Genomic DNA, 15,719 nt, shown 5'->3' on the forward strand with positions numbered 1-15,719 from the left:
GAAAACTTTTTTTTTTTTTATGAACTGGTGCCAGAAAGTTAAACAGATTTGTAAATTACTCCACAGAGGAAATTCTGTTCTTTTCCTCTTTTCCTGACACCTCTGTCTGTATCAGGAACTGTCCAGAGAAGGAGAATTGTCCCCATAGCAAACCTATGCTGCTCTGGACAGTTCCTGACACGGACGAGGTGTCAGTAGAGAGCACTGTGGACAAGACAAAAAAGAAATAAAAAAATAAAAAACAGAATTTCCTCGGTAGCATACAGCTTCTAAAAAGTTCAGGAAGGGTAAAGATTTTTTAATAGAAGTAATTTACAAGTCTGTTTAACTTTCTGGCACCAGTTGACTTATAAAGACTTAAGAAAAGTATGTTTTCCACCAGAGTACCCATTTAAGGGTCTATTCACACGTACAGTATTCTGCGCAGATTTGATGCCCAGGATTTCAAGCTGTGTTCAGTCATTCAGTTTACATTGAAATCTGCAGCAGAAAATCCTGTGCATCAAATCTGCGCAGAATACTGTATGTGTGAATAGACCATAAAAGGCAACATCACACAGTGCGCATATGCGCGAAGTGTGTCCAGAGGTCTCTGTTTTCCAGAGGTCTCTGAGGCTCAGCACCCAGACATCTCTGTTTCTTAGCACTGTGTGATGTTACGGTCACATGTGCCATTTTTTGCTGCATAATTTCTATATTCGCTACCCATTGACTTCAGTGGGTAGGAAAATATGCAGCAGCAAATATGCAGCACAATATGAAGCAAAAGATGGCACTTGTGACCCTACCCTAATAGTGTAATAGGTTTTTTGCAAAATGGTATTTCCCATCTGATCACATGTGAGGTATCTAAGATTATCCTAGACCTTCATGCTTCTTACCTCTTTCATTTGTTTCACTCTATCTTCCTTTTGCAGGACAAATATTTGCTTTTGTAGTTTTAGATTATGCTCCTGAAGTTGTCCTATTTTTTCTATTAATTGACAAATATGTTCCAAATATCCAAGACCTGATCCAAGCGCTTTCGATGCTCCCTGGTTGACCTGTAAAATGGTTTCAACAATTACATAAGAAATGCATTCCTCAAACATACAGAAGACTATACAGAAACAGCTGACAGGATTTTAAAGAGGTAAGTGGAAGAAATAACACAACCTGGGGCTGTTTTTTTATGCTACATAGAAATTTTCTTCAAGTAATATCTTTTAGATTGTTTAGCTATGTGTGTTAGGCTTCATTCACACTGCCGTTGGAATACAGCAGTGTGATGTCCATCGGGAAAGCCGGGGAGAATAGCGGGAGGAAAAATACATCATATGGACCCTGCCAGATGGACTCCATAATAGTAAATGGGATCTGTTGGGACCTGCTGTTTCCCGTTGTGCCCCTTCAAAAAGAATGTCCGTTAAAAAAAAAAAAACTTGACGGATGTGGCACAACATCAGTGTAAAGGAAAAACTATTCTTCTAAGACCTTTAAGGATCAAAAAATATTTTCTAAGAAAACATTTGCCCTTCACGTTCAACTGAGATTTACAACAAGGTGTATCTGAGTTACAAGGAGAGGAAAGGGTCACTGCATTTAACGAGATAAAGAAGAGTGTTACAATGTGTTAAATCAACAAAGTAAGTGTAATGATGCATGGCATGACTGACCTCATGACAGGATTCTGGGAAGAAGTAAGATTTGTGTTCTGAGGGTCAAACACACTATATATTAATACCTTTAACATATCTGCTACTAACTGACAGCAATCCCTAGCCCAAGGGATGTTCCCTATGAATGCCTAGGAATTGTATTTGTTACTTTGTTCAATTATGTCTTCCTATAAGAATCTGTAGCAAAAGGATGACCTAGCCCTCTGGCATCTTGTTGGTTAAGGTGGACCTGTCGATATGTTTTGAAAAGTGCATTTAAGAAGGTGAATCATGGTGGATCTACTTGAAACACTGAGGCCATCAAGACCCATCCATCTGCCTTGAGTTCGAATATCTTCTCTAACTTTGTATGAACTGTCTCTAATAACCCAAAAGCCACACTTAGTAGGTGTTCTATATAATAAGCCCAGGATGGTGCTTAAGTGAATTCATTCTATATTCAGTATGGTGCCATGTGCCAATGCTATGGGTAAGCGGATGGTTCCTGGTGGTAGCTAACTATTACTAGCTTGTCTTAAAACACATTTTCTAGTGGATTTAAAAAAATTAAAGATAGATCTTAAAATGATCCCATTTTGGTGGCAGATGCCCGTCACTGTTTATACGCATACATGAGTATTGAAAGAAGCATTGGCTTTTTCCAAACAGTCCAAAAATTATATATTTTTGGGAGTAGCAACAGGCATGGCTTATCAAAACCTGCCAAAAAAAAGATGTAATTTTCGGGGAGTGGCAACAGGATTGGTATCCAAGAAAGTACTCAAACATGACATAAAGTGTACCACAAAAAAAGAACTGGCACTATTAACTTACAATGAAACAGATTTTGCACAGAATAGATATTGAACACTCTTTGCTCCTTTGCTACAATTATTCTATATTTGTGGTCCTACTCCATGTGTGTCCCTCACAGTAATCTTTTCCAAACACCTTCTGTTTGCAAGGCATTATGGTCTACCCTGAGGTCACGTGATCTTTCCTCCTTCTCCTTTCTGCCATGTAGCTTACATTATTATGGCAGGTTTAGCCGAAACCACCCACCCACTGAACTTTTAGTAAAGTTTGGACCAAACCGAGGTGTGATGGTTTTTGTCCAGTCATCTCTAGTGCATTACAAAATGCCACATTTCCACATTTTTGCCTTCTACTAGAGTTTGGTGGGCTTGAAGGCTATGATTCAGTCAATCCCCTAGATTTAACTGCATGGACAGCTTATGCCAATCTTACTTCCTACAATGATCAGAGGTTTGATGCTTTCATAAAATGTCCCCAAAAATAATAATTTAAAAATAAGGAAGGGAAAGGGAACTGTGTTTTTTTTCTTCAGTAACTCATAGTATAAAATCCTTTGCATACACAGACTCTTGGGCGGAATTCAAAGGAATCCAGAAGGATACAAATAAACTGTTCAGGATTTACATATAAGAACTCGGCACCTGTTGTGAATGGCCGCCATCGTCATCTCCATGACACATATTAGATATTAAAGTTTTTTTGTTTTTTTTCATTTACCGAACAAACATCAGCTTTTCCTTGCTGCCAATGTCATCACTTTGTAAAAATAACCGAGCTGATTTGTGGAAACAAGCTGTACTCATTTCTTTTACACTCTTCATCTCCCTGTACAAAGGCAGGATGTAAGCTCAAAGCTTTCCCATAACAAACGCAATATTTAGGGAAATGCCAAACCAATGACTTTCCGTTCACTGCATTATGTGTGGACTAGTGTGGAGATCAAATGTTTAACAATAACACCACCCGGAGCACATGATGAATGCGCAAGATTTCAAATGATGTGTAAATTCACAAAATTTTTGATCTATGTGGAATTATACAGTAATGTTTCAAAATTATCTACACAAGAAGAAGTATTTGCCCCCTTATCTTTTTACTATGGCCACACATAAGAAATTCCCATTTAAAGGTGTCCAAGATATTTTGACATAAAATTAATGCTGTAGCTGATTCTCATTTTCCTGTAGGCTAATATGCACTTCCTGGAAGGTTAGATAATGTAGGCATGCTACAGTGTTAAAGAACAGGGGCTTTTTTAGCAGCCTTTGGCTAAGTTCACATTACCATTATGTTCTATCCTGTTCCGGACCCCAAACCGGGTCACAGCACAACTGCCTCCACAAGGTCACTACCGGTTCCGATGGATTCAATTGACTTGAATGGGGTCCATTGGGGATCCGGTAATTTACCAGAGTTTAGCAGAAAAAAGAAATAGCCGTTGCACTGTTTTTATTCTCCGCTAAACTCCCGTTGTTTTGATGGAGCTCCATATAGCGGAGCCCAACCATAATGTAAAAGAGGCCTTTAAGGGATGTTTTGTTGGTAATTAGCTGTTATCGCCATATTATGTTTGACCCAGGTGTTCTAGATGAATTTCGACTTAGCGGGACCCTATCGAGAAACCAACGATGTCCATTCGTCCTTATAGACAAACCTTTCAATGTCAATATTTCTGTGATTCCATCATGATCTAGTCAAAGCACAATGTATATGAGGTCCACCTGACTGGCTTTTTATATTTCAAAATGCTCCATTTTTCTACTATAAGAAAATTCACTGCTGGAGGTGTCTGGCAGTTGCATGTCTCCCCATTGAGATGAAGCAAAGATTTACTGTTCCCTTCCTGACAGTTAAGTGTTGGTTTTTGTGACACAATTGTTGGGCACTTTACAAAAACAAACCTGAACAACCTCACAAATTGCATTTTTAACCCAACATGGTGGATTTGTCTACAAGTTTTTCTCAAAACTCTACAGATTTATTATTTCAAACTAGTGATGAGCAGCAGGGTCCATATTAGAATTTGCGATATTTCACGAATATTTGCATAATCGCTATGTTCATTCTCTTTTTTTTTATACGAACATTTGTAATGAAATTCGCATAGTGTGCATGCGCAATTATATCTTTCACCTAAAATAAGGGAGGTCCAGCCTGGAAGTGCCGATATTCGCATAAATCCGCATATTAAAAAAATCTAATATTCGTCATTACAAATGTATATCACTATATTCTAAATGTTTGTGAAATTGCGACGTGCCGATATTCTCGGAAAAAATTCGCATTCCGAATATTCACGCTCAACACTATTTCAGACAACACAAATCTTAAAGGGATCAGAAAATGCCAAATGTGTAGGAAGAGAAAATTGCTGTGTTTTTTTTTTTGTATTAAAATGTTTCTGTTAAAAGTTTGTTTAAATCTAAGTAGAGCACAATGCAACACTTTTTTTATCAGTATGCCACAATTTTACAGTTTTTGGTGGAAAAAAAGCCAAGTCGGATAAAATCCAACTAGGGAAAACATCTACAAAAATTGTAAATCTGGGCCAAAGATGCATTTTGCTGCTGTGAATGAGGACCCAGAAACGGACTATGAAGGATCATCTGTTACCCACCATATGTCACATGAGTTTTTTTTCCATGTTTCCCTGTATGTGTGCTAATTATAGGAACCTCTAATAGTTTTATAACAATTTACTATAGTGGAGTATGTTATTCTACCACAATATGAAATAACCGCCGCTTATGTATCCTATGTGATTTTGTTAACAGAATCATGGGATGCTCCAATATTATTTCACAGGTCACTGACGTATATTATTTGCACGTGAAGCTTGTTCCCACATGCCTGAATTCCACAAAAAAAAAACCTTCTTATTGCTCCAGTAATCTCAGTCTGAGGACGTGTAGCTGGAAGAGCAGATGTACACTATTGCCTTAGGTCAATAAATAGAGCTTTCTTTGAAGTTAAATAAGCATGTAAACTACAAATAAAAGATGAGACTGGAATGAAGTGATATTTTCATAGAAGGCATAACCTTTGTGGTTACATGAGTGTAATTAAATTGCAGGGTCTATTACCCAGCTCACCCGCCACAAGGTATCTCCATGTTCCATCCTGCACTTAAAGGGGTTTTACCATGATCCACTTTCTACAGCAAACATAATATTTTGTTAACTTGAAGGAAATTACATGTCTGCCTCTGAAAAATAATGCAGACATGACCTTATTTCCTTCCGTCTCTGCCTTCTTTTTATCCTCTTCCCTTTTTATATGAAAATCTGTGGGGGCGGAGCTTCTGACTGTCACATGATTTGCTTTGTACTTTTTTTTCCCCCAGCAGTCATTAGTGCAGATGATCATTCATGTGTTAATTAGCAAGAGTCATTTGTCATTTATCAGGAGAATGTACTCTTTATAAGGTAAAGGAAAGGGATTTAGGAGTAATTATTTCCGAAGACTTAAAGATAGGAAGACAATGTAATAGAGCAGCAGGAAATGCCAGAAAAATGCTTGGATGTATAGGGAGAGGTATAAGCAGTAGAAAGAGAGAAGTGCTCATGCCGCTGTACAGAACACTGGTGAGGCCTCACTTGGAGTATTGTGTGCAGCACTGGAGGCCGTATCTCCAGAAGGATATAGATACTCTAGAGAGAGTTCAGAGAAGAGCTACTAAACTAGTACATGGATTGCAGGATAAAACTTACCAGGAAAGGTTAAAGGACCTTAACATGTATAGCTTGGAAGAAAGAAGAGACAGAGGGGATATGATAGAGACTTTTAAATACATAAAGGAATCAACACGGTAAAGGAGGAGAGCATTTTTAAAAGAAGAAAAACTACCACAAGAGGACATAGTTTTAAATTAGAGGGGCAAAGATTTAAAAGTAATATCAGGAAGTATTACTTTACTGAGAGAGTAATGGATGCATGGAATAGCCTTCCTGCTGAAGTGGTAGCTGCAAATATAGTGAAGGAGTGTAAACATGTATGGGATAAGCATAAGGCTATCCTTCATATAAGATAGGGCCACGGACTATTCATAGGATTCAGATTATTGGGCAGACTAGATGGGCCAAATGGTTCTTATCTGCTGACACATTCTATGTTTCTATGTTAAAGGGGTTCTCCGGTGCTTACACATCTTATCCCCTATCCAAAGGATAGGGGATAAGATGCCTGATCGCGGGAGTCCCGCCGCTGGGGACCCCCGGGATCTTGCACGCGGCACCCCGTTTGTAATCAGTCCCCGGAGCGTGTTCGCTCCGGGTCTGATTACGGACGACCACCGGACCGGCGGCGTGTGACGTCACGCCTCCGCCCCCGTGTGACGTCACGCTCCGCCCCTCAATGCAAGCCTACGGGAGGGGGTGTGACAGCTATCACACCCCCTCCTGTAGGCTTGCATTGAGAGGCGGAGCGTGATTACAAACGGGGTGCCGCGTGCAAGATCCCGGGGGTCCCCAGCGGCGGTACTCCCGCGATCAGGCATCTTATCCCCTATCCTTTGGATAGGGGATAAGATGTGTAAGCATCGGAGAACCCCTTTAAAGTTGTCTCTTCTCTCAGTGTACTTAGTTATAATAATATCCTTCCCCCTTCTGTCAAGTGAATTTAGTGTTACAGACTGTAATATAGTAGCTATAACAGTACATTATATTATATGAGGTATATTTACCTTATCCTGGCCAGTGAATATTCAGCCAGAAAGCCCTCCTCATACATCAGTATGTAAGTAAACTGTATGCAGTACAGCAGCTGTATATGCTGCAGTCTATGGGGCTGTATGTTCATTGGGGGAGATTTATCAAAAGATTTAGTCTGGTTTTTCCCATCTAAAATTGTCGCACAGAAAGTCGCAGTCTAAATACGTGTGACTTTATCGCGACTTTTGCTTTAGAGTATTTTTAGAACATGATGCATTCTAGTCCATTTTAGATGGAAAAATGCATTGGCACTGAATTTATCAATAGCGACTTTTTAGCAAAAAGTCGCATTGCCCGAAAGTACGCTGAAATGTCCGAAGATGCTGAAGCAGGTTTAAATATAGTCTAAACCATAGATCCCGAAGTCTGTGCGCAGAATTTATCAAGAGCCGTGCGACTTTTGATAAATTAGGCGCACAATAGACCGGCCTAACCCTCTGTAGTTTGGTCTATATTGATGCAGGACATGGACAGTTTTGATAAATCCACCCCCCCCCCCCATTGTGTGTGAGGAGAACTGAACAACTGAGCATGCCTGACCAGAAGAGGAAACTGCCTACAGGACGAATCTCATAGCAACAAGAAACCATCTGTATGTGTTGCTGAGCCCACAGTAACAACTGATAAATAATTATCCAAAGGATAATATAGTGTATGATTTACCCATGAACATCAAGCTTAGTCCACTAAGGAGTACACTGTACATTTCTCCTGAAGTAGGAAACAATGTATGTAAACAGTGTTTTGCAATACAATAAAACAAGTAGTAAGAACATCGTATCTCTTGTTTAATGTAAAGTGGGTTGTCTAGGTTAGGGTGGGTTCACACCACGATTTTGCTATACGGTTTCGGCACACGGTTTCATAAAAAAACTTATACAACCGTACAGAAAACCATGCCCATAGACTTCCCATTCAAAACCTTATGCACCATAATGTATACGGTTGTCTCGGTTTTTCAAACCATACCTTTTTTTACTTTTTTTTTTTCCGGACAGAAAACCGCTGCCTACCACGGTTTTTGGTCCGGGTGAAAAACTGTATTAAACCGTACATGTTTTTTTTAACATGGGAGTCAATGGGAACCATACAAAACCAATTTTCACCTAGGGAGTGTTAGTGTGTTAATGAAATAATACTGTTATTCAGTATGACATGCAGATTACAGGCATCGCTATTAAAATCGCTGCCAAAGAGCGTCTGGATGTGGCAGCAGGGTCGGGAGACCATATGGCGTCACAATTGAAGAGATAAAAGAGATTTTTGAATGTAATTGTTATTTAATTTTAATTTGATTAAAAATGTTTTAAGCCTTTTTTGAGGACCCATTCTAGTGAGCATCGAACTGGCGGTCTGCCGCGGGGCGAGCTGCCACCTGTTCCAGTCCCTGCCTCTCAGGGCCCCCTCCCCCCAACTGTCTTACTCTGTGTGGAACAGCGAATGTTTCATTTAATCAGTTATGGTTATCGCTCCAACCTGTTTCATTGAATTCTTGTGGTATGACCATGGGGTCTTGAAAAGATTACATAGATTTTTTTAAATTTAAATAGAAGATTTTGAATAGATTCAAGTTTAATGTGCCAGCAGCATGAGGAGATCACATGGTGGCACAATGACAGAGCCTGGTAATTGGAGTGAGCAAACTTTAAATCCTTTTTTGAGGACCCATTGGAAGGCAAGTCTGGTGCCATATAAACTATGGCATAGCTCCTAGTTGTATCTTAAAATTGAGCTGGCGGTCCGCCACGAGGCTAGCTACCACCTGTCCCAGCCCCTGCCTCTCAGCGCAGTACTGCAGTACCAGCAACTTGAACAGGAGCACATTCAGCTTCTGTGCCACTGGATAAGTGGGCGCATAAAGCTACAAGTGGTTGCAGTGAAAAAGCTTGTACTTGTATCTTAAAATCGAGCTGGTGGTCCTCCGCGAAGCGAGCTACCACCTGTTCCAGCCCCTGCCTCTCAGCATCCCCTGACTGTGAAAGTGGGGGATGCTGTATGTGTCGAGTCAAAAAGGATGTCTTATGTACAGTTCCCTTAATGGTAACATAATTTTAAATCTTTAGATTTATATCTTCCCAAAAGGAACACAGTACAGTAGTTGGTAAAGGTATAACATTTCCGTAGACAGAGGTACATCATTTACTTTAATTACCTCTCCTAAGCAGGATTCAGTGACCTTACCCCTTCCCTTATCCTTTTCCTTCTCCTGCATTCCCTATGTTTTTTTTTCCGTTTTTTTTCTGTTTCTTTTCACTGTCTTACATCTCGCCCCCACTTGTTTATCTTCATACGTATACTCTTATGTCCCAAATACTGTGAATCTAGCACGTATTTCAGCTGACAATATTGTTCTCTCTTTATGCTGGAGAGAATGACTGTTTTACTTCCATGTTTGACATTTTTACTGCCTTTCTGGAATTTCTCCTCATTATGTTGCGGAGGAATAACTCCTTGTTTTCTATTATTGTTGTTTTATCATTAGTATATGAAATGTTCTGTAAAAAACAGTTAATAGAAAATAAAGGTATAACTTTAAATGTAGGACAATGTGGCAGCTGGTAGAGTAGTTGTTGAGCTGAAAATACTTTTACATAGAACCTGTGGCCTTTCCTGATCTATTTTAGTAAGTACTTGTATTCTCCATGAAATACTAACTCTGACGCAGCTTTCCCTATAGTTCTGTGTTGTGCCATCCCTCTGTTATTCTTGCTAAATAGCCAACTGGGTGTTACCAGTTGGAGGGATGCCGCCACACCGCCTTCCTCCAACCAGTAATATCGGATGGCTATTTAGTTATACTGTACATTTCTAGTAAGAATAACAGAGGAATGGCACAACACAGAGCTATAAGAAAAGGTGCTCCAGAATTGATATTTCATAGGGAACAGAAATATTTACCAAAACAGAGAGATTAGGAGAAGCCACAGATGCTTTCTTTTTATATCTGGCCACCATTTTCTTTTGTGTCTGACAGGTTTCAGTTTAAGGGTGTGCTTTTAGCATTAATATGCCCCAACTGTATGGGGCTAAGCTGCAATACCAGACATAATTTATGAACAAGAGTGGAGCTGTACCTATTGGTTGGATATACCCACAATAAAATGAATAGTGCGCTGTTAGACACTCTGCTCTTACAGGTATCCCTACTGTGTTTGCTCCCCACTTTCATCTCTAGATAAGAAGTGGCACAGATGCCCAATAATTAGTCTATCTTCCTCCTGCCTAGGAATTACTATTTCCCCAATGGTAAAAACCTTTTGCCCAGCGGTAGCTATTTATCACATGATCATATATAGTTCATGTATGCCCCACACAAAAAATACATACAATTGCTTGCATGCAACTGGCACATTGCTTCATAAAGCTTAGTACCAAGCATATAGCTATTACTGGAAAGAAAAAAAAATCATGCTAATCCTTTTATGAAATTGACCTTAAAGGAGTACTGCAGCCATAAACATTTATCCCCTATCCTGTGGATATGTTTCTGATCACGGGGGTCTGACTGCTGGGACCCCTGCGATTTTCCGTATCTGGATCCGACATTGCCGCAGCTAATGCGCTTGTCGTCGCCCTCCCTGAGGTCAATGACACGCCCCCTCCATACAGCGCTATTGGAGAGGCGGGGATGTATAAATGCTGCATCTCCACCTCTCTCATAGAGATACATGGAGGCAGAGCAGAGTCAGGGCCCCGTATAGGAAATTTTTGGAGTTCCCAGCGTTCAGACCCCCCCGCGATCAGACTCTTATCCCCTATCCTGCAGATAGGGTATAAGTGTCCATGGCTGCAGATCTCCTTTAATGTGAGTAAGAATTCGACTGTCTGCATAGTGACATACATACAGTGTCATACACATCTATTTGGGCATTCAGAAGTGAGACTGGTGAATGGGACACAGACCTTCACTCCTGTTATATTTTCTCTGCGACTGGATTAGCAGGTTATATGGAATTTGAGTTATGGTCTTTTGTATATGTTATTTTTTCAGCATCAGTGAACCACAAAGAAACAAGAAAGCAAATATGGACTGGACTTCCTTGCCATTCTAAAAAGTTAGAAAATGTCAGGTGTTTTCTAACTTTACAATTGTATTAATTTCTATATCTATTTATTATAAATGACATGGACTTAAAAAAAAAAAAAAAGATCCAGATCTATCCTACAGTGTGTCACCTAGTAATACTGATTTCCATCAAATAACAAAGGTGACATAAAAATAAAAAAAAAGGACAAAATTCCCCTTGAATACCAAAAACCTGCGTAGTACTCAATTCCCTGAGGAATGTGCAAGGCATTGTCTACTTGGTGAACTTCTTTTAATAACATCCCAGTGATTAGAAATAGAGTCTGCAGCTGGGAACAACTTCACAGCATGGTTTTCCTTTTCTTGATCTTAGCTTCCTCTACTGTGAGGCTCAGGACGTGCGTGAAAATCCTGATCTTCATACTGCCTTTTAACTGAAGTCATCTGACCAGATGAGAGACGATTCACTACATACACTGTTATTTTCATGTTTGGATGTTCAAATAAAACATATTAAATAATGTTGAAATGAATAGCTATCTAAGGGTGCGTTCACACGGCCGTCTGTCCCCGTTTGTTTCCCCATTTAGGTTCCGTTGTTGCAGCGTGTAAATGGATTACAAGCGGTTGTAAAATAATCCCATTGATGTCAATGGGATTTTTTTTTATAACCCTTTCACATCTGTTTGCACCCATCTGCGCTCATTTCCGTTTTTTTTTTTTTTGATGGGGGAAAAGACGGATACAGTAAATTTGACATTGAAGTCTATGGGAAACAGATGAGCCTTTAATGTCATCTGTTTGCATCCGTTTTTTTCAATCCCTTTTTTGATCTGTTTTTACTTCCAAGCATGCTCAGAACAAAAAAAAATTTGGGGGGGTGTTTATTAACTGAACAATAACGGACCCAAATGGAAACAAATGGATAACATCCGTTTGCATCCATTATTGTCCGTTTCTTTTTTTTTACTGGAGAAGAACAGGACGGGTCTAGATGCCCATGTGAACGCAGCCTAAAATGACAGGATTCCTTTTGAATATGTCCCCCAGGGCGTGTATTTTGGAACTGTTTGAAATCAACAGTTTGGATACAAGAAAAGTCTTATGATCAGGCATGAGAAGCCATGCTTATTGCCATTGGGGACTTTGAGGGTGGATCTGAACCCTATCTATACTATTGCTTAGTTCTACAGCCCCTGTGGTATTAGTTTTCTGGTGTAATTTAAACTCTCTGATATATTCCTGTTTACTGACCAAGCTCAACCCTAACATGACTCCTATAGTTGAATTCCAGATGACTATACATTCTTGCTGATGTGCTTTAACAGTCCACGATCGGCGCACGAGACTGTCTGCCCCTGCTGCATGCTTTACGTGCTTTGGCCTTCTCCCTTTTCCAGCTAAAATGTAAGTGCTGATTTAGAATGCAGAGTGCTGCTATACTTTGCTCCACCTGTATCTATGTTTCAACTTATGCTTTCACAGTTCGAGTGTCCCAACCAATATTTGGCTCTAGCTACATCTAGGTTCTTGCTTATACATCTCCCTGTCTGTAAGTGCCACTCCAGAATTCCAACCTCTGCTGTCTGCTTAGACTGTTCACCATATTGTAATGGCATATTGTCCTACTTACTCAAGACTTACACCTTAGGGATATCAAACAAATCAAAACTCTTCATAAGAATAAAAGGGGTACAATGCCCCTAGACATCTTATCCCCTATCCAAAAGAGAGGGGATAAGATGTCTGATCACAGAGGTCCCGCCACTGGGGACCCCCATGTTCACTCTGCTGCACCTGACGCTCGTTTAGAGCTTTGAGCACAGCGCCAGAGGCTCGTGACATCACAGCCAAGCCAGCCCGTGACATCACATCACGCCCCCTCCCGTCGATTTGCATTGAGGGGGCATGGCTGTGACATCACAAGCCACCCCCTCGCATTGCCAGTCATCCATCACGGAGCGAAGTTTGCTCCATACACCGGATGTCTGAGGTGCCACAGCCCAGATCGCAGGGGTCCCCAGCGGCGGAGCCCCCTCTATCAGACGTCTTATCCCCTATCCTTTAGATAGGGGATAAGATGTCTAGGGGCTTTAACGTTAATTTCAACTACTAAGTCAAACAAACTTTATGGTCCTGATTTTTTTGGGCTGTGTGGTCTACCAAATAATGAGCATGTTTTTACAACCCAACCTATTTATTATTGAATTCACACAAAATCCTGTGCATAAATTTCCACCAAGAAAAGTCAGAACTTTCCTGTCCTGTGTGTCCCAGTAGTAAATAGACTGGAATCCTGCAAGTTTGAAACCCACTAAGAGTGTTGAAAAACCCAACACTCATAGTATATCTGGCCTATTTTTAATTTCCCCTCAGACCAACACCAAAGGCCTTTCTCCTAGCCAACCAACAGCCTACTTTATACTGACAGGGGACAAATACCCTACAGATGGGTTCTCTGGTTTCTGGTTTGGCCGTCAAGATTCAAGGCTCCTTAAAGGAGTAGTCCAGTATTAGAAAATGTATCCCCTATCTTAAGGATAGGGGATAAGTTTCAGATCGCGCGGGGGGGTAACGACAGCTGGGACCCCGACCGCTGGGATCCCCCGCAATCTCCCATATGGGGCCCCCGCTCTCCGGACAGATAGCTTGTGTTGAACACCGCACGAAGCGGCGGCCGACACCCCCCCTCAATACAGCGCTATGGCTGAGCCAGAGATTGCCGAAGACAGTGCTCCGGCTCTCCCATAGAGCTGTATTGAGGGGGCATGTCAGCCGCCGCTTTGGTGGTTGACACACCCTCTCCTGTGGCCTTCCGGGGCCCCGTAGAGGAGATAGCAGGGGGTCCCAGCAGTCAGACCCCCTGCGATCTAAAACTTATCCCCTATCCTTAGGATAGGGGATAAGTTTTCCAATACTGGAGAACTCCTTTAAGGGATCATGCCTCAGTAGGTGACATAGGATTATATGCTCTGGTGACAGACCACAATCCACTTTCTTCACTATAATCTTATTTTATTCACGGTCCTTTGAAAATTAGAGCTGCTTACTTTATCTTGATGTATCCTATAACATTCACTATACATATAGTATTGTACTTTGTATTCAGTAGAATGTAAGGCTACAATGTTTCTTCGACATGTCATTATGCTGTAACATTGTTTGAGTCTTCTTGTTGAAATAACAGTTCGCTGGCCATTTCCTTTACAGGAAATGATGGTTTTGGGTGAATATGAGTTCCAGCAGATAAAATGTAAAAATAAAAACGGTGTTGAGTAAGTCTTAGAATATTCTCCCTGCCTTTGTTTTTACTGAATCAGACAATAACCTAGGGCAGGAGGAATGAAAGATGAGTTATTAAATTCTGGGAAAACTCTAGAATATGTTTTCTTTAAAATGTAATTAATGTTATGAAAGATACTAAAGCAAAATATAGTTATTTACACTCACAAACCTCCCTGAGAGAATAGCTGCTCTATCTTATTGAATACTACAGTGTGAAGGAAATCGAACAGGATTTCAAAGTATAAAATATATTTTTAATATTTTTATTTTAGGTATGTAAATTAATATTATTTTTAGCAACATTTTGTATTGCACAGTTGTTTCCTTCTGCTAAACCTGTTGGCAGGAAAATGCAACCACTATCAGCCATTGAAGGCTTTGTAATGCTGTCCATGGCCACATGTGTATATAGACTATTTGTATATAGACTATAGTATTTTTTTTCCCCCTTAACTCCTTTTCATACTTCCATAATTACATACCGGTGATTTTTGTGGTTACCCCTACAGTGATTTAGAAAAACCTTTTTGACAATTCACATGTTTCCATGTGGCTTCTTCATGTGTCCATTGCAGTGGTATTTAATGAAGAGTGAGGGTTATCCCGGAAATACAAAATACTAAAACCTCCTAATATGGGGTGGCCCAGTTAAAATAGGCTTAAAGTGGCCATAGACATAGGATCCCCCCCATGCAAATGCACGCTTGAGTACTCATTTGTTCTCCATTTTGGAGTGGGGACAAATCTGCTGTCAAGCTATAGTGGTGGCTTATCTCCCCAAGGGATAACAGATTGGGCAGTTAAGATCCTACATGTCTAATTGGGAGGTCACCATCACCACTTAGATGTCCCTGGGGCCAATTTCTTACCCAATAGCAAAGGTGATGGGATCAACCAGGACTTGACTTCTACTCCCTGGTCTTCTTCTGCAGTATATACACCACTGACCACTGACTTTAATAAGGAATCTGCAGCTCTGGTTTTTATTGCAAATCTTATAAAACTGTTTTCTCTGTAGCAGGTAAATGTGCCCTAATATTTATAAAGACTAATCGGCTATCTGGTTTATTTATATTACTAATGGGCTATCTGTTTTTCCAATTCCTTTATGTTCCTGTTGCATTCTAGGTTGTGCCCTCCATCTGCATGCATTCGCCAGCAAGATGGGATGCCGACATATCTGTGAATGGCCAGGCATGAGCCCCACTGAGTTAAATGGCACAGGTCAACTACTAACTGCATTCA

At 40.5% G+C, this 15,719-nt stretch overlaps 1 protein-coding gene across 1 annotated transcript in view; it reads right to left on the reverse strand.

The window, feature by feature from the left end:
• LOC130282274 (uncharacterized) overlaps positions 1-15,719 on the reverse strand; it is a 54,928-nt gene that overhangs the window by 13,880 nt on the left and 25,329 nt on the right. The window contains exon 3 of the mRNA XM_056530324.1: positions 882-1,043. Within this exon, the coding sequence (XP_056386299.1) occupies positions 882-1,043 (162 nt within the window). The remainder of the gene's footprint in view (positions 1-881; positions 1,044-15,719) is intronic.

The sequence above is a fragment of the Hyla sarda genome, chromosome 7 (assembly GCF_029499605.1).
Source record: "Hyla sarda isolate aHylSar1 chromosome 7, aHylSar1.hap1, whole genome shotgun sequence".
Taxonomy (NCBI): Eukaryota; Metazoa; Chordata; class Amphibia; order Anura; family Hylidae; genus Hyla; species Hyla sarda.